At 42.5% G+C, this 19,770-nt stretch overlaps 1 protein-coding gene across 7 annotated transcripts in view; it reads left to right on the top strand.

The window, feature by feature from the left end:
- LOC106580640 (protein furry homolog) overlaps positions 1-19,770 on the top strand; it is a 282,430-nt gene that overhangs the window by 101,666 nt on the left and 160,994 nt on the right. For all 7 annotated transcript variants that reach the window (XM_082966434.1, XM_082966435.1, XM_082966433.1 and 4 more), the window contains exons 15-22: positions 3,635-3,806; positions 4,041-4,173; positions 4,550-4,657; positions 11,909-12,053; positions 12,151-12,261; positions 15,296-15,478; positions 15,866-15,952; positions 19,480-19,739. In XM_082966434.1, the coding sequence (XP_082822560.1) occupies positions 3,635-3,806; positions 4,041-4,173; positions 4,550-4,657; positions 11,909-12,053; positions 12,151-12,261; positions 15,296-15,478; positions 15,866-15,952; positions 19,480-19,739 (1,199 nt within the window). The remainder of the gene's footprint in view (positions 1-3,634; positions 3,807-4,040; positions 4,174-4,549; positions 4,658-11,908; positions 12,054-12,150; positions 12,262-15,295; positions 15,479-15,865; positions 15,953-19,479; positions 19,740-19,770) is intronic.

Here is a 19,770-nt window from a genome sequence, read left to right as displayed (position 1 = left end):
AATGCGAGTCCAATTCAATACCATGATTGTAATTGTTAAATTCCAACCACCATATTAAGAGTTCAAAATGTTCAGTATTTCTGTGTTCATATTTCAGAAGAACATATGGATTCTGTAGACATTCAGAATGTTGAAAAAATGCGTGCTGAGGGCAAATAGAGAGCCACTCTACAAATGATCACTAACCCAAACAGCTCTATAATAGATAAAAGTAGATGGCCGTGGCTGCGAATATGTGAGCAAAACATTTTAGCAGCCCCCCTCTTGACAGCAGAGAGAAGATTTAGCAATTCTATAACTAATTTCATGCAATTCTACATACTTTGCCATAGGGTAGAGATATCTGAGTGAGAGTGACTAACAAAATCATTGGGGGCCCCACAGTCGGTAATTCGACCATGATTACTACAAGTTTAGATAGCTGGCCGCTAGACTAACTTACCAAACAAAAAAATGTTGACATGGGCTAATTGACTGTCAGGGACTGACATAACAAGAAAAAAACTTCTGATGCATAATCACATTTCGAAATTGCACCTTGTGTATTCTACTATTCTAACTCTCAACAGTAAATTGAGACCCTGACTACCTGCCGCCCTAGTAACAGACCAGTCTGCTATGGCCCCATAGTAAGAATAGATCTTAATTTAGAGTAACTACGTGTAATGGTTTGCTGCTCTCATCATCAGGTAAAAACGTTTTAGCATTCCTATGGAATTTTACATTGTAATGTATGCAGCAAGTTTCTAGTCCTATTTTATGAAAGCAGTTAATAGGATAACATTGTATATCATCTTAATCAGTTCACATCCATGACTATTCACATGTACATATCCATTTTGACATGTTTGAAGATGCAATACTGCAATTATTGATCATAACATCTTTAGAAATCAGGGATTCAGACAGCTTCTTACCACAATTCTGTGAGTAATTTAACAACTTTATTTATCTGGCACACCTGGCTCATGTGGATGTGTATCTACATCACTGACAGTTTTTGGGGAATACTACAATTATATTTCATACAGGTATAGTCATGTAAAATTGTCCAATAAGACCCCACTGAGTTGTTTAGCTTCCATATTGGAAAAAGGTTTCTGTGGGGTGAATGCGCCCTGTATCTAAAAAAAAAATTAAACCCTGTTCTAGCTGTGAGTGTGCAATTTTGTGTCACCAAAGTTAAAATCCCTAAACATAGCTGCCTCATTACATGGAATTTTTTGTGGGCAAACTTCCAACATTCTATTGTCAATTTTTAAACAATAGTTGTATTTGGTGCTTTCAAAGTTGGTTATGTTATATATCATTTGAAAGGTAGTTTCATGGCCTTTCATAACCACTTTGTAACATCTGCTTCTAACTCACACTCTCAAACACGTAGATCCCCTGAACGCAGCTCACTTTCCAGCCCACTTTCCAGCTCACAAACACGTAGATCCCTGAACGCAGCTCACTCTCCAGATCCCAATAGCCGGAATTTTGATTCCCTGTTCACTCACCTGTAGGTCATTTATCAGTTCAGTTCTTTGCACCCCATCATTGTGAGGTATTGTTTGTTTTGTGACACACTTCTATTCGGAGCTCTGTTTTTCCCGTAATTTAATCCTCCTGTGTATGATAGTTTTGGCCTGCCTCACTAACGACGCCTTTTGCCTATTCCCCGCCTGTACTTTAGCCTATTGGATTTCCTGTTATCAACCTATTGCCTGATCTCCCGGACGATGTTACTAGCCTTTTCCCTGCCTGTACTGTTGCCTTTTTGGACCCCCTGTGTATGACCTGCCTGCCCCTGGACCCAGCTACCTGCCTCCTCCTGTGGCCCTTTACAAATAAACTCCTGCTGCGCCCTGCGCTTGAAACCAGCTCTCTGTCTCCCATCGTGTTCATTACACACTTGTCAAACAAAGTGATATGTACCATAGAGGTCAAAGTTATGTTGACCTGAACATTCCTCCCAGAAATGTGTCTGATGGATAGCTGTGAATCTAAGCTTTCCAATTATGCATGTTTAAAGGGTATAACTTGTTGTATATTGTTGTTTGTCATTGGGTAAAATCCTTATGGGAAGAATGTAAGGGATAGGGGGATGACAGAAAGAGCGATAATACACAGATAGCTACCATTTTTGCAATGCTATCACACATTTTCCAACTTTAGGGACATAGACCTTCAAAAAAATCACTATAAGACATCATCGGCCCAAGTGAGCTCGAGCTGCCCGAACGACTTCCCTGGTTCATGGATTACTATATATAGACAAAAAAAACTGAAAAAACACATAATTCCAAGTGTCAAATACATTATATTCGTGGAGTGCTTTTGTTACAACTATAAAACAAAAAGCATGTGAGTTGGAACACAGTAACTACTTATTTTTATAATGACAAAAAAACAAAAAATACCCAAACCACCAAAACACACGGCCAGCAAGACGCTCAGTGAAATGAAGACAATTTCAGTTGTCTAAACATCAGTATAAGCACCAAGTGTGCTTGTGAATAGTGTGAATAAATCTGCACAAAAGCAATAATGGGATTATGATGAATATGTAGCAGTCAAAAATAGTCCATTATTGTCAGTTATTGGACACATTATTTGGTCATACCATGGATCATTTAACTATTTGATTTTTAATTTACGGACCCCAATTTGTAGAAGAGGACCCCCCTATTTTATAAATGGTTTTATTTGATAAAATATTGAATTTAGCCTATACTACTACAGCCCATAGAAACGCATTGAATAAAACATTCATATATGGCAAAAAAAGATAGTCAAGAGGTTTTGAAGTGTGTGCTATATTTAGAAGATATAAGAAAGCTCAGGAAATATTTTTGTAATTTTTATTCATATTTAACCCCTTATTTTTGTTGGCACAAAACTATCTCCATTAATTTGTATGGGTTACCTTCAGACGAGTCCTGGGACACTTGTGGGGATCGTAGAGCAAAACGGAGAACAACATTGTGATTTGAGAGTCTCATCTTTCCATAGAGTGGCTACAGCCGTTTTCGTGAAAAGACTGTCTTATGGTCTAACAAACATCGCTGTAGCTCGGCCACATTCCACTGCAGATGCGGAAGGCCGACATGTGGATGTGGTGGATTGAGACGCAGCCCAATCTTAAACTGATGGATTTAGATGGGGATTTTTTTGACTGTTACTTAGATTGAAGCACAGGTGCGTCAATAGACTCTTAAGGATTTTTAAGAATGATTACATACTGCATTAAAAGGACCAACATACAGGACTAGATTAAACTTCACTTTGGTCATCCTTGTGGTATTGAGAGATAAATATGGTAATGATTTCACTGATTGCCCTTTATGCAAGATAGTTCCTATAAATAGAGTGCTTTGTTATCCAACTGATCGTGTGTCCTTTCTGTTACCCTGTGAACAGATCCATGTTCATTTCTGCTTGCAGCTATATTTTCTAAATTGTAACGCAATTTTTTAAAGCAGAACTGCATAGAACACATTGAACAATATACCAGATTCAGAATAACAATAAATGTGAAAATAAGTTCCCGTAAAAGGACAATACATGTAATCAATCAATCAATTACCAATCAAATCAGTCATAATATCATGACAATTAACATAACATTCCAGTGTGTGCCTTTGTCCAGAGAATGAATATAGGTCTGAGAGCGTTCCTCGTGATAGCTGACAAGCTCCAGCAGAAGGACGGGGAGCCACCCATGCCCAACACGGGAGCCATGCTGCCTTCGGGCAACACACTCAGGGTAAAGAAGACTTACCTGAGCAAAACACTGACCGATGATGAAGCCAAGGTCATAGGTGGGTCACCAGGTGGACTACCTACTGTTTCTGGTATGTTGTGGATGGTTGGATGGATGGATGGATGTGTGGGTGGAAGGATGGATGGATAATTGGATGGATGGCACAATTCACTACTGGAATTGTTGTGCTGGAATGAAAGGTTGTGTTGTTCACCATGCACCTTCCCATGTAAGTATGCATGAATAGAATAGATCCTGAAACTAAATGATGTTTTCTTCCCCTGTGCTGTAGGTATGTCCCTGTACTACTCCCAGGTGAGGAAGGCCATAGACAATAGCCTAAGACACCTGGACAAGGAGGTGGGCCGATGCTTGATGATGACCAACGTCCAGATGCTCAACAAAGAGCCTGAGGACATGATCACGTACGTGTGCTACTCGGCTGATGTAAAAAGGGCTTTACAAATACATTTGATTGATTGATTTTCCTCTACGCAGTTAGGGTTGTACATTTCCAGAAACGTTCCCAAAGTTCCCAGTTCTCCAGAGTCCTACGACTGGTAATCCTCCAAGTTTCAACTTGGATTGGCCAGGAAAATGGTTTCCTGGTTAGGTCATGTGGTCAGGAAAAAATACAACTAAAGGCCCTATTCTTGATGTACCATGATTTGGCAGTTGTCAAAAATATTTTTGCATGTCATTATTGGGGGACATTTTACTTTGCATATGTAATGACAAACTGAACGGCAGGCGGTTCTGCTGTTGACCTGATCTTGATGTTGTCTCACCTTGTCTTGTCAGAGGAGAGAGGAAGCCGAAGATCGACTTGTTCAGGACGTGTGTGGCGGCCATCCCTCGCATCCTGCCAGACGGCATGTCCAAGCCCGAACTCATAGACCTGCTATCTCGGTGTGTACGTGTGTGCATGTGTGTGCATATCTGCCTGTGTGTGTGTGTGTGTATGTACAGGAAACCCATTGTAATGAATGGGCCAACCCTTCAGGTTTCCCGAAACCTCAGTAACACGATCATGCAGAGGCCCGCTGCTGTCTATTTGACCAGGGCATTCAGATAATTAGGTGTAATTTATCATGCTGAGCCCACTTTAGACCAGGAACCATTCCTATCTTACCTTACTGGAAAAATTCCAATAAACCTCATTATAATCTGGCAGCCTGATTTCATTGAAAACTTTTGTTCAACAATGTGTGTTTTAAGGAGGCAATTATTTAAAGCTAGAATCCTTAATTGAAACAGTAACACAGTGTTCACCCCGCCTGTGTGTTGGTAAAAAGCTGAGGGATGGGCCTGGAGAAATGTAACCCCTTTCAAATTCATTGACAGAGTTATGGATGCAAGGACTGACCATCCATTATAATCAAAATCGTAGTTTTAACCATGTTTTGAGGCTAAATAGTGTTTGTTTATTGTTTACAAATATCAAAATTAACAAGCTTGTATTTTGGGTTTTGATGCGGTATGACAGTTGAACTAAGCTCATGAGATATTTATAAGTTATGTTCATCAAGAATCAATGGGCATATGTCATTTATTTATACAGTACCAGTCAAATGTTTGGACACACCTACTCATCCAGGGTTTTTCCTTATTTTACTCTTTTCTACATTGTAGATTAATAGTGAAGACATCAAAACTATGAAATAACACATATGGAATCATATACTAACCAAAAAACTGTTCAACATATATTTGAGATTCTTCAAAGTAGCCACCCTTTACCTTGACAACAGCTTTGCATACTCTTGGCATTCTCTCAACCAGCTTCATGAGTTAGTCACATGGAATGCATTTCAATTAATAGGTGTGCCTTGTTAAAAGTTAATTTGTGGAATTTCTTTCCTTCTTAATGCGTTTGAGCCAATCAGTTGTGACAAGGTAGGGGTGGTATACAGAAGAAAGCTCTATCAAGATGGCGCCAACAGATAGGGAAGCCGTGCTTTTAGCTCCTAAGCTAAAAGCTTGGCTGTATTTTGTTTTTTTATGTTATTTATTACATAATTAGCCCAGAAATGTTTTTGTGTTATTACATACAGCCAGAAATAACTTTTGGATATCAGAGCAGTGGTAACTCACCAGCATTACGACCAGGAATACAACTTTCCAGAATTGGATCCTTTGTCCCGTGTAGCTCAGTTGGTAGAGCATGGTATTCACAACGCCAGGGTTGTGGGTTCGATTCCCACGGGGGACCAGTACGGGTAAAAAAATAAATAAATAAATAAATGTATGAAATGTATGCACTCATTACTGTAAGTCGCTCTGGATAAGAGCGTCTGCTAAATGACTAAAAATGTAAAAAAATTTAAAAATGTTCGTACCCCCCAGGGCAATTGAACTGATTCCAGAGGCTGATTCTAGTCCAAGTTAGGAGGCCTTCACACCCCCTACCGCTTCTGAGTATATTACTCGCTAATGTTCAGCCTCTGGATAATAAAGTTGATGAGCTCAGGGCGAGGATCTCCTTCAAGAGAGACATCAGGGATTGTAACATACTCTGTTTCAGGGAAACATGGCTCTCTCGGGATATGCTGAGTCTGTACAGCCAGTTGGGTTCTCAGTTCATCGTGTAGACAGGAATAAAGATCTCTCCGGGAAGAAGAAGGGCAGGGGTGTATGTTTCATGATTAACTACTCATGGTGTGATTGTGATAACATACAGAAACTCAAGTCCTTTTGTTCACCCGACTTCGAATACCTTACGATCAAATGCCGACCCATATTACCTCCCGAGAGAATTCTCTTTGGTTAAAGTCACAGCCGTGTATATTCCAACTCAAGCCGATACCACGACAACCCACAAACAACTACACTGGACTCTATGCAAACTGGAAACTACATATCCTGAGGATGCATTTATTGTAGCCGGGGATTTTAACAAAGCTAATGTGAGGAAAATGCTACTGAAGTTCTACCAAAACATTGACTGTAGCACTCGCTCTGCAAAAACATTGAACCACTGCTACTCAGCTTTCCGAAATGCCTACAAGGCCCTTCCCCGCCCTCACTTCGGCAAATCAGATCATGACTCCTTTTTGGTCCTCCCCTTATATAGGCAGAAACATAACAGGAAGTACCCGTGCTATGGCCTATTCAACGCTGGTCTGACCAATCGGAATCCATGCTTCAAGATTGTTTTGATCACTCGAACTGGGATATATTCCGGGTATCCTCGGATAATAACATTGATGTATACATGGACACGGGGACTGAGTTCAACAGGAAGTGTAGAGCAGATGTTGTTCCAAGTGTGACTATTAAAACATACCCAAACCAAAAACCGTGGATAGATGGCAGCATTCGCGCTAAACTGAAAGCACGAAACACTGTATTGAAACATGGCAAGGTGACTGGGAATATGGTAGAATAGAAAACAGTGTCGTTATTCCCTCAGTAAGGCAATCAAGCAGGCAAAACGTCAGTACAGAGACAAAGTGGAGTTGCAATTCAACGGCTATAACACGAGACGTATGTGGCAGGGTCTACAGACAATCACAGACTACAAAGGGAAAACCAGCCACGTCGCGGACACCGACGTCTTGCTTCCGGACAAGCTAAACACCTTTTTCGCCCGCTTTGAGGATAACACAGTGCCACTGACATGGCCAGCTACTAAGGACTGTGGGCTCTCCTTCTCTATGGTCGACATAAGTAAGACATTTAAGCGTGTTAACCCTTGCAAGGCTGCCGGCCCAGACGGCATCCCTAGCCACGTCCACAGAGCATGTGCAGACCAGCTGGCTGGAGTGTTTACGGACATATTCAATCTCTCCCTATCCCAGTCTGCTGCCCCCACATGCTGATGTCCACCATTATTCCTGTACCCAAGAAAGCAAAGGTAACTGAATAAAATGACTGTCGCCCCATAGCACTCACTTCTGTCATCATGAATTGCTTTGAGAGACTAGTCAATGATCATATCATCTCCACCCTACCTGTCACCCTAGACCCACTCCAATTTGCATACCGCCCCAATAGATCCACAGACGATGCAATCGCCATGGCACCCTCACAATCCCATCTGGACAAGAGGAATACCTAAGAAGGCTGTTCATTTACTATAGCTCAGCATTCAACACCATAGTACCCTCCAAGCTCATCATTAAGCTCGGGGTCCTGGGTCTGAACCCCGCCCTGTGCAACTGGGTCCTGGACTTCCTGACGGGACGCACCCAGGTGGTGAGGGTAGGAAACAACATCTTCGCTGATCCTCAACACAAGGGCCCCACAAGGGTGCGTGCTCAGCATCCTCCTGTACTCCTTGTTGACTGCGTGGCCATGCATGCCCCCAACTCAATCATCAAGTTTGCAGACGACACAACAGTAGTAGGCCTGATAACCAACAATGACGAGACGAGTTTCCTGGAAGTGTGGTGCCAGGAAATTAACCTCTCACTCAACGTCAACAAAACAAAGGAGCTGATCGTGGACTTCAGGAAACAGCAGAGGGAGCATCCCCCATCCACATCAATGGGACCACAGTGGAGAAGGTGTAAAGCTTCAAGTTCCTCGGTGTACACATCACTGACAAACTGAAATGGTCCACCCAGACAGACAGTGTGGTGAAGAAGGCACAACAGTGCCTTTTCAACCTCAGGAGGCTGAAGAAATTTGGCTTGGCACCTAAAATCCTTGGCACCTAAAACTTTTACAGATGCACAATTGAGAGCATCCTGTCGGGCTGTATCACCGCCTGGTACGACAACTATACCACCTGGTACGGCAACTACACCGCCCGCAACCACAGGACTCTCCAGAGGGTGGTGAGGTCTGCTCAACGCATCTGCCGTCCAGGACACCTACAGCACCCGATGTCACAGGAAGGCCAAAAAGATCAAGGACAACAAGCACCCGGGCCACTGCCTGTTAACCTCGCTATCATCCAAAAGGCGAGGTCAGTACAGGTGCATCAAAGATGGGACCGAGAGACTGAAAAACAGCTTCTATCTCAAGGCCATCAGACTGTTAAATAGCCATCACTAGCACCTTAGAGGCTGCTGCCCTATATACATTCACTTGAAATCACTGGCCACTTTAATAATGTTCACATATTTTGCATTACTCATCTCATATTATATTCTATTCTACTATATTTTAGTCTTTGTCAGTCTGACATTGCTCGTCCAAATCTTTATATATTCTTAATTCCATTCCTTTACTTTAGATGTGTGTATTGTGTGTTTTGTTGTGAAATTGTTAGATATTACTTATTAGATATTACTGCACTGTTGGAGTTAGAAACACAGCATTTCACTACACCCGCAATAACATCTGCTAAACATGTATGTGACCAATAAAATTTGATTTGATTTGATAAAAGGCCAAGTCCATATTGTAGCAAGAACAGCTCAAATAAGCATAGCGAAATAAACAACAGTCCATCATTACTTTAAGACATGAAGGTCAGTCAATCTGGAAAATGTGCACTCGCAAAAACCATCAAGTGCTATGATGAAACTGGATCTCATGAGGACCGCCACAGGAAAGGAAGACCCAGAGTTACCTCTGCTGCAGAGGATAAGTTCATTAGAGTTACCAGCCTCAGAAATTGCAGCCCAAATAAATGCTTCAGCGTTCAAGTAACAGACACATCTCATCATCAACTGTTCAGAGGAGACTGCATGAATCAGGCCTTCATCGTCAAATTGCTGCAAAGAAACCACTACTAAAGGTCACCAATAACAAGAAACACGAGCAATGGACATTAGACCAGTGGAAATCTGTCCTTTTGGTCTGATGAGTCCAAATATGAGATTTTTGGTTCCAACCGCCGTGCCTTTGTGAGATGCAGAGTAGGTCAACGGATGATCTCCGCATGTGTGGTTCCCACTGTGAAGCATGGAGGAGGAGGAGGTGTGATGGTGTGGGGGTGCTTTGCTGGTGATGCTGTAGGTGATTTATGTAGAATTCAAGGCTCACTTAATCAGCATTGCTAACACAGCATTCTGCAGCGATACTCCATCCCATCTGGTTTGCGCTTAGTGCCACTATCATTTGTTTTTCAACAGGACAATGACACAAAACACACCTCCAGGTTGTGTAAGAGCTATTTGACCAAGAAGATGAGTGATGGAGTGCTGCATCAGATGACCTGGCCTCTACAATCACCCAATCTCAAACCAATTAGATGGTTTGTGATGAGTTGGACCATAAAGTGAAGGAAAAGGAGCCAACAAGTGCTCAGCCTATGTGGGAACTCCTTCAAGACTGTTAGAAAAGCATTCCTCATGAAGCTGGTTGAGAGAATGCCAAGTGTGCAAAGCTGTCATCAAGGCAAAGGGTGGCTACTCAAATATAAAATATACTGCTCAAAAAAATAAAGGGAACACTTAAACATCACAACCTAGATCTGAATGAAAGAAATAATCTTATTTAATACTTTTTTCTTTACATAGTTGAATGTGCTGACAACAAAATTACACAAAAATTATCAATGGAAATCCAATTTATTAACCCATGGAGGTCTGGATTTGGAGTCACACTCAAAATTAAAGTGGAAAACCACACTACAGGCTGATCCAACTTTGGTGTAATGTCCTTAAAACAAGTCAAAATGAGGCTCAGTAATGTGTGTGACCTCCACGTGCCTGTATGACCTCCCTACAACGCCTGGGCATGCTCCTGATGAGGTGGCGGATGGTCTCCTGAGGGATCTCCTCCCAGACCTGGACTAAAGCATCCGCCAACTCCTGGACAGTCTGTGGTGCAACGTGGCGTTGGTGGATGGAGCGAGACATGATGTCCCAGATGTGCTCAATTGGATTCAGGTCTGGGGAACGGGCGGGCCGGTCCATAGCATCAATGCCTTCCTCTTGCAGGAACTGCTGACACACTCCAGCCACATGAGGTCTAGCATTGCCTTGCATTAGGAGGAACCCAGGGCCAACCACACCAGCATATGGTCTCACAAGGGGTCTGAGGATCTCATCTCGGTACCTAATGGCAGTCAGGCTACTTCTGGCGAGCACATGGAGGGCTGTGCGGCCCCCAAAGAAATGCCACCCCACACCATGACTGACCCACCGCCAAACCGGTCATGCTGGAGGATGTTGCAGGCAGCAGAACGTTCTCCATGGCGTCTCCAGACTCTGTCACGTCTGTCCCGTGCTCAGTGTGAACCTGCTTTCTTCTGTGAAGAGCACAGGGCGCCAGTGGCGAATTTGCCAATCTTGGTGTTCTCTAGCAAATGCCAAACGTCCTGCACGGTGTTGGGCTGTAAGCACAACCCCCACCTGTGGACGTCGGGCCCTCATACCACCCTCATGGAGTCTGTTTCTGACCGTTTGAGCAGACACATGCACATTTGTGGCCTGCTGGAGATCATTTTGCAGGGCTCTGGCAGTGCTTCTCCTGCTCCTCCTTGCACAAAGGCGGAGGTAGCGGTCCTGCTGCTGGGTTGTTGCCCTCCTACGGCCTCCTCCACGTCTCCTGATGTACTGGCCTGTCTCCTGGTAGCGCCTCCATGCTCTGGACACTACGCTGACAGACACAGCAAACCTTCTTGCCACAGCTCGCATTGATGTGCCATCCTGGATGAGCTGCACTACCTGAGCCACTTGTGTGGGTTGTAGACTCCGTCTCATGCTACCACTAGAGTGAAAGCACCGCCAGCATTCAAAAGTGACCAAAACATCAGCCAGGAAGCATAGGAACTGAGAAGTGGTCTGTGGTCCCCACCTGCAGAACCACTCCTTTATTGGGGGTGTCTTGCTAATTGCCTATAATTTCCACCTGTTGTCTATTCCATTTGCACAACAGCATGTGAAATTTATTGTCAATTAGTGTTGCTTCCTAAGTGGACAGTTTGATTTCACAGAAGTGTGATTGACTTGGAGTTACATTGTGTTGTTTAAGTGTTCCCTTTATTTTTTTGAGCAGTGTATATTTAGATTTGTTTAACACTTTTTTGGTTACTACATGATTCCATATGTGTTATTTCATAGTTTTGATGTCTTTACTATTATTCTACAACGTAGAAAAACCCTTCAATGAGTAGGTGTCCAAACTTTTGACTGGTACTGTGTGTCAAAAACTTTATATAGCAATTAAGGATTTCAACTTTAAGTAGAATTTAGTGAACTGAGCAATACATAAATAGTTGCCTCTTTAAAACGCACATTGTGTGTATTATTTTTCTCCCAGGTTGACGATTCACATGGACGACGAGCTACGCCTCATAGCCCAGAACTCCCTCCAGAGTTTACTGGTAGACCTCCCTGAGTGGCGTGATGACGTCCTGTTTGGCTTTACCAATTTCCTGTTGCGGGAGGTTCAGGACAGCCACCAGGTACAGATGGATGGATGGGTTAATGTATGGATAGCTGGCTTGATGAGTTGATTTCTTGATTGATTGACTAATTTATTGACTAATTGATTGATTGCAGGCCCTACTGGACAACTCTCTCCGGCTGCTGCTCCAGCTGTTGACCCAGTGGAGACTGGCTCTGTCAGCCCCAGAGAAGGGCTGCGACACAGCCAAGATACGCCCAGAAGAGGTACAGTAAACAGAGATAGGCTGTCTAACATTTCCTTATTGCTCTTACAGTGGAGATATAGGCTGGGAGGTGTAATGAGTAGCTACATTAAGTGCCTGTATGTTTACGTAGTGCTGAGCGATTAGGTCTTTAAACAACTAATTGACCGATGTCGGATCAATTATTTGAATTACATTTTGTTCCGTTTCTTTTTGTGAGCTCGATGTGTAGTTTCTGTAGAGATAAATCTGATCAAGCCTGAACTGTGCAATGTAGTAGGGAGTTGTAGTTTCCAACAGGTCAATATTCTACACAGTTTAGAGCAGGACATGTGTTAATTAACTACTATGACCATAATTCATTGTGCACCCGCTTAAACTTGTCCGGTCTGTGCAGAGACACAGATGCCTCTTTGTCACGATAATTTTTTCCCAATGTTCTAACCGAACTATTTTATAGCTTTGACCAATTCACCCGAGGTTGTAAATCCCGGGTTCAAAATAAGAAGAGCTCTGAAGTCAAAAATGCATACAGTCATTTTATAGCTCCCACCCCCCACCTACACACACACACACACACACACACACACACACACACACACACACACACACACACACACACACACACACACACACAGTTTATCACTTGTCTACCAGCCTAAGCCTCCCTAGATTAGAGGGGCCTTGGAAAGGTCCTCTTTCCTGTTATCAGTTTTCAGAGTTACAACCAGGCCATGTGTAGTTCAATTGGCCTTTGTTTTCTCAACCATACATTTCTCACCCTTAACTTGTCTCACACATGCATTATTGGATTATAGTCTTATAATTCTAATACATTTCACATAGTCTTATAATTCTAATACATTTCACATAGTCTTATACATTTCAGGGTGGAATTCTTTAGTCATTACTTTAAACATATAAATTCCCTTATCACTCTTTCAAAAGAACTGGGAACTCTGAAAAATACGAGATCAAATCATGAGGTCAGTGATCTTCAGGTCTGAAAGTCAGAGCTTTAGAAAGAGGCCCGAGTTCCTGAGTTGGTTTTTCGAGAAGGGATGACCGTTCAAATAGATTGTTCCCAATCGGAGTTCCCAGTTTTTTTTTGAACGCACTGATGTCGGAAGGTGGAGATTTCTGAGTTCCCAGTTCCGAGTTCCCAGTTGTTTTGAACCCGGCAAGAGACTGAGAGAAGATCGAGAGGGAAAGAAAGCAGTTGCTTTGCAAGCTTGAAAACACATGATCTAAGTGACTGATAGTTGGTATTCAGTATGCCTTATTTACGTTGAAGAACTACTTAAATTGTGATTTTGTCAGACAGCATAGGCAGCAGCTCCAGATGATGACTTGGAATGAAATAAAATTAATCAAATGGAACAAATATTTTATTAAAGTAATGTGAATAAGTTATGGTTAATACGTGATAAGCAGTAATGAGCAGGCACTACCATCATGGGACTTTTATTAATTATTTTATGCAACATTTATCAACATTATCAACATTTACTGGGGGGAGGGGTTGTCCCAAATGGGGACAAATAACCCTGATTTACATTCGCTCTTCTGCTCGTATTTTCCCTATAAAACAATGGCTTGACTTACTTTTGATATTACCCTAATGAAGTTAAGAAACGTTTGTGAAGGTTTGGTATGGTGTGGCTATTATTAAGCTTTAGCTACTGCAGGCCTATAATATGAAGGCAGTGTGCCTCGGCGCTCCAACTGACTCTGACAGTTAAACTTGAGGTAAGGAAGACCCTTTCAGGACAACCAGAGTTACTCCTGTAATCTAACAATATAATGCTTATCTTTATACAAAATATTTGAATAAAAAATTAACTAATTACCCTCCTTCTGTACTCTATATCTGAATAGCAGACACAGTTGCCATCTGACATGAAGAAATACATGTCGGTATCATAGCATGCCACAGGCAAATCTCTATCTCTCTGGGGTAAGGCCTAAGCTTCTCTTAGTTTATATAGGCTATATATGTATATCATACAGTGAACACCTACGCCATTGCATGCAATGCCCTGATACTATAAATGCACTGCTAAAATCTCTGACAGCTGAGCCTACCCCCCCACTCCCCAAAAAATAGGCTAGAACGTTTTGCATATGCTACATATTGAAACAGAAGGAATCGTGTTTTTGTCATTTGTTATAGGCTGTTTTTAAGGACACGTAAAATGTGGCTCACTTGGCTAACAGCCCTCGTTTATTGATGGTGCTGGCTGTGCCAGGTTGGATCTGAATGCATATGGATGTATGTTACATTTATCAAATGTCCGGTAAATTAAAATCTTCCCGTCATGTAGGTTCAGCGCTACATTTACTAAAGGAAATTCTTCCTAAAGGAATATTTTTTGAATATTCACATGAAAATCTGTCACCAATTGGATGGAAACCTAGCTATTATAGACACCCTAAAGACTCTTGCAAGTGAGCTAGTCCAGTGTCACTTTGATTATGCCTGCACATTATGGTTCACCAGCAGCCCCAGAACATCTAAAGAATAAGCTACCAGCCAAACAAGCTTGTAAGAATTGTACTTGTTTTTGTGTAAAAAAATAAAAATAGGGACCACAGTGGAAATAACTACCCGACTTTATTGTGCAATCCCGGGATCTACGGTTATAAACAGTGTTGTTATAGTTATTTGTGGTCGTAAACATTATTTGGAGTTAATTGTATGAGGAGGAAGGGTGTTCGATTTATTTACAGTACAAGGGGATGGTCATATGAAAATATATTTCATGTTGGGGAGGGGGGTGTATTTTTGTTTATGACACTGGGTTGGAACCCCCACCCCCCTGAAACAGAATTCAAAAACCGTGATGTTTTATCAATGAACTTAATAAACCAAACCGACCTAAAAAAAAAGCACTAATCGCTCAGCACTAGTTTAAGGTAAGGGCACGGTTTCTGTTTATTCAGAAAGGAATACAAATATGTGTCAATGCCCCTTCTAGTTCTGGCGCTGTTGTGAGTGCGCCATGCTCTTCTAATGAGATGTTGTTGTTTGAACCTGTGTCCGCTGTATGTTGTAGCTGTTGCAGTTGGGCTCCAGCCAACGCGTGTCGGTGGAACACGGACCCCACTCCACAGTGCTGCACGCCATCGAGGGCCTGGCCTTGCTGCTGCTCTGCTCCTGTCAGCTCACAACGCGCAAACTGGCCATGGCAATTCTCCGGGAGATACGCAGCCTGTTCCTCGCCATCGGACAGGCTGAGGTAAGGGTGAGAGGGGGAGGGTCAGGAACCATCACATCCAAAAGGCTATTTTCTGGACATGTAACTTGTGCAGAGCGTGAGACACCATTCATTTCATGAGAGGTATGCACTGCTCAGCGTAAAATGTCCCGCTCTTTTTTTTCTTCAAGAATTCAATGCATGTCTCACGCCCCAAGAGCGCTTGATAAAGTGGCTTGCGCTCTTCTCACACTGTCAACAAGTTACAGGTCTAATGTAAACAGCTAAAAACCTACTGTTTTCTCGAAGCCCCAGTGTAGCTCCATAGTAAAGCTGATTAACTGGAAAGTTAACCAGTAAATCGTGTGCTGGTTACGGAGTATTGCACCAGAGTTGGTTGAACATGATGGATTCTGTGATACCTTACAGGATGATGACAAACCCATGATAGAGGTCATGGACCAACTGAGCCTGGCGGTTCTGGAAAGTTTTGTCCATGTGGCAGCGTCAGATACGGTGAGCATTTCTCCCTGTTGCACTCTGTGTGTGTGTTTTAGAGGGAGAACAGGAGGCAGAGGGTGGGGGTGGAGAGAGAGAGGGGAGACTGAAGGCCTCAATGTGTACTGATACAGTATAGCTTCTGTGTAAATCTGGCTGCATTTTGCTCGTCTAAGTAATCCACTTATTTTGTGTACGATTTCTCACATTTCATAACTTTGTTATTACTCCAGACAGTGATTCAGGATGGGTATTACAGCCCAGTCCGCTTAACATACAGTGCATTCGGAAAGTATTCAGACCCCTTGACTTTTTCAACATTTTGTTACGTTACAGCCTTATTCAAAAATTGATTAAATTGTTTATTTTCCTCATCAATCGACATACAATACAAAGCAAAAACATATTTTTAGAAAAAAACATATCACATTTACATAAGTATTCAGACCCTTTACTCAGTACTTTGTTCAAGCACATTTGGCAGTGATTACAGCCTCGAGTCTTCTTGACGCTACAAGCTTGGCACACCTGTATTTGGGGAGTCCCTCCCATTCTTCTCTGCAGATCCTCTCAAGCTCTGTCAGGTTGGATGGGGAGCATCACTGCACAGCTATATTCAGGTCTCTCCAGAGATGTTTGATCAGATTCAAGATCGGGCTCTGGCTGGGCCACTCAAGGACATTCAGAGAACTCCTGCGTTGTCTTGGTTGTGTGCTTAGGGTTGTTGTCCTGTTGGAAGGTGAACCTTCACCCCCAGTCTAAGGTCCTGAGTGCTCTAGAGCAGGTTTTCATCAAGTATCTCTCTGTACTTTCATCTTTCCCTCAATACTGACTAGTCTCCCAGTCCCTGACGAAAAACATCCTCACAGCATAATGCTGTCACCACAATGCTTCACCGTAGGGATGGTGCCATGTTTCCTCCAGACGTGACACTTGGCATTCAGACCAAAGAGTTCAATCTTTGTTTCATCAGACAATATAATCTTGTTTCTCATGTTCTGAGAGTCCTTTAACCCCTGGTCGGGGACGGACATCCAGCGAAAAATCCTATCGCCATTAGCATAACAAAATGTAATATTTTTTTTTTTTCAAATATAGGACTATGTTATATCGTTTTATAGATACACCTCTCCTGAATCGAACCACGTTGTCCGATTTCAAAAAGGCTTTACAGCAAAAGCAAAACATTAGATAATGTTAGAGGAGTATATCGTAAAAGTAGCCACATAGCCATTTTCCGACCAACCACATGCATCACAAATAACCAAAAAACAGCTAAATGCAGCACTAACCTTTGACAATCTTCATCAGATGACACTCCTAGGACATCATGTTACACAATACATGCATTCTTTTGTTCGATGAAGTTCATATTTATATATAAAAACAGCATTTTACATCGGCGCGTAACGTTGACGTGAACTATTTTCCCTCAAATGCGTCCGGTGAAACAGCGCTACAATTTACTAAATTACTATTCAATTTTTTTTTTAAATGTAATATTGTCATTCTAAGATTTATAGATTAGCATCTCTTGAAAGCACCTGCAATGCCAGATTTAAAAATAACTTTACTGGGTAATCACACTTTGCGATAAAAGGGGATGCGATACTCAGAAAAATAGGCTACCGTTACAGGTCAGCGCCATCTTGGAACAATCGCATATCAAATCTACTCTTGTATACTATTGTCAATAATCCCTTACCTTTGATTATCTTCATCAGAAAGCACTTCCAGGAATCCCAGGTCCACAACAAATGTATTTTCGTTCGAAAAAGTTAATCCTTTACGTCCCAATAGCTTGTTCTTGTTAGCGCGTTCTGAAGGCTGCACCAAAAGTTCCGTCGGCCGCGGGACTCCTCTTTCAATAAAATGCATTTTTTTTTTTTTTAGGTTCGTTCAAACATGTCAAACGTTGTATAACATAAATCTTTAGGGCCTTTTTCAACCAGAGCTCCAATAAGATTCAAGGGGGACGATTGCATTGTCTTTCAAAACGTTTCGAAAGGGGAGGGTAGCCAGGGGCGCCGGCGTCATAATGGTGATGGCCCTCCTCATGTGACCACTTTCCACAGCGTCTCATTCAGTCAGTTTTCACAGTAGGAGACTCAAACCACTTTGTAAAGACTGGGGACATCTAGTGGAAGCAATAGGAAGTGCTCAATGAACCATTGCTCACGGTGTGATTTATAGGCAAAGTGATGAAGTTGAGTCCGCAATTCAGAATTCCACATCCTGTTACGATCGGTCTCGGGGTTTTGACTGCCATATGAGTTCTGTTATACTCACAGACACCATTCAAACAGTTTTAGAAACTTTAGGGTGTTTTCTATCCACAAGTATTAATTATATGCATATCCTAGCTTCTGAGTTTGAGTAGGAGGCCGTTTAAAATGGGCATTCTTTTCAAAAATCGCTGTAGCGCCCCCTATCCTAGGCGACCGTCAAGAGGTTAAGTGCTTTTTGGCAAACTCCAAGCGGGCTGTCATGTGCCTTTTACTGAGGAGTGGTTTCCGTCTGGCCACTCTACCATAAAGGCCTGATTGGTGGAGTTTTGCAGAGATGATTGTCCTTTTGGAAGGTTCTCCCATCTCTACAGAGGAACTCTGGAGCTCTGTCAGAGTGACCATCGGGTACATGGTCACCTCCCAGACCAAGACCCTTCTCCACCAATTGCGCCGTTTGGTCAGCTCTAGGAAGAGTCTTGGTGGTTCTAAACGTATTGCATTTAAGAATGATGGAGGCCACTGTGTTCTTGGGGACCTTCAATGCTGAAGACATTTTTTTGGTACCCTTCCCCAGATCTGTGCTTCGACACAATCCTGTCTCGAAATTCTACAGACAATTTCTTCGACCTCATGGCTTGGTTTTTTCTCTGACATGCACTGTCAACTGTGGGACCTTATATAGACAGATGTGTGCCTTCCCAACTCATGTCCAATCAATTGAATTTCCCAAAGGTGGACTTCAAATCAAGCTATAAGAAACAACTCAAGGATGATCAATGGAAACAGAATGCACCTGAGCGCAATTTCGAGTCTCATAGCAAAGGTTCTGAATAGTTATGTAAATAAGGTTGTTTTTTATTTTGTATACATTTGTACAAATTTCTGAAAACCTGTTTTTGCTTTGTCATTATAGAGTATTGTGTGTAGTTTGATGAGGGGGAAAAAACGATTTCATTCATTTTAGAATAGGTCTGTAACATCACAGAATGTGGGAAAAGTCAAGGGGTCTGAATACTTTCCGAATGCACTTTACCGTCAAGTGATCTGGTTAGCTTCCATTAATCACGTTAGTGATTTGTATGAACAATCTGCTCACTGATCATAGAATTGTGGATGGCAGTTTTCGCCTGGTTCTAGAACTGCAATTGAAATTTCAGTTGAACCTAAAAAAATTGCATTCATTTTTTATGATTTCTAAAATAAAGTCTATAGCCTTTAATTGTAATTGAAGATCATTTCCTGAATTGACTGAAACCTCTAACCCTCGACCTCTAACCCCTGACCCTCCTGTCTCCCAATCCCCAACCCCCTTTTTAGGCCACTCTTCCGTTGGGCCACCAAGTGGACCTGCAATGGCTGCTTGAGTGGAACTCCATGCTGGTCAACAGCCACTATGACATCCAGAGCCCGTCCCACGTGTGGATCTTTGCCCAGTCGGTCAAGGACCCCTGGGTGCTCTGTCTCTACAGCCTGCTGCGCCAGGACCACCTGCCCAAACACTGCCCCACCGCCCTTAGCTACACCTGGTCCTACGTCTTCACACGCATGCAGCTGCTCATGCCCCTGGTGGACCCCACGTGAGTACTGCTAAATTCTGTTCCTGATTGA

The sequence above is a fragment of the Salmo salar genome, chromosome 20 (genome assembly GCF_965601325.2).
Source record: "Salmo salar chromosome 20, fSalSal1, whole genome shotgun sequence".
In the NCBI taxonomy this organism is placed as follows: Eukaryota; Metazoa; Chordata; class Actinopteri; order Salmoniformes; family Salmonidae; genus Salmo; species Salmo salar.
This window is presented reverse-complemented; position numbering and strand designations above follow the sequence as displayed.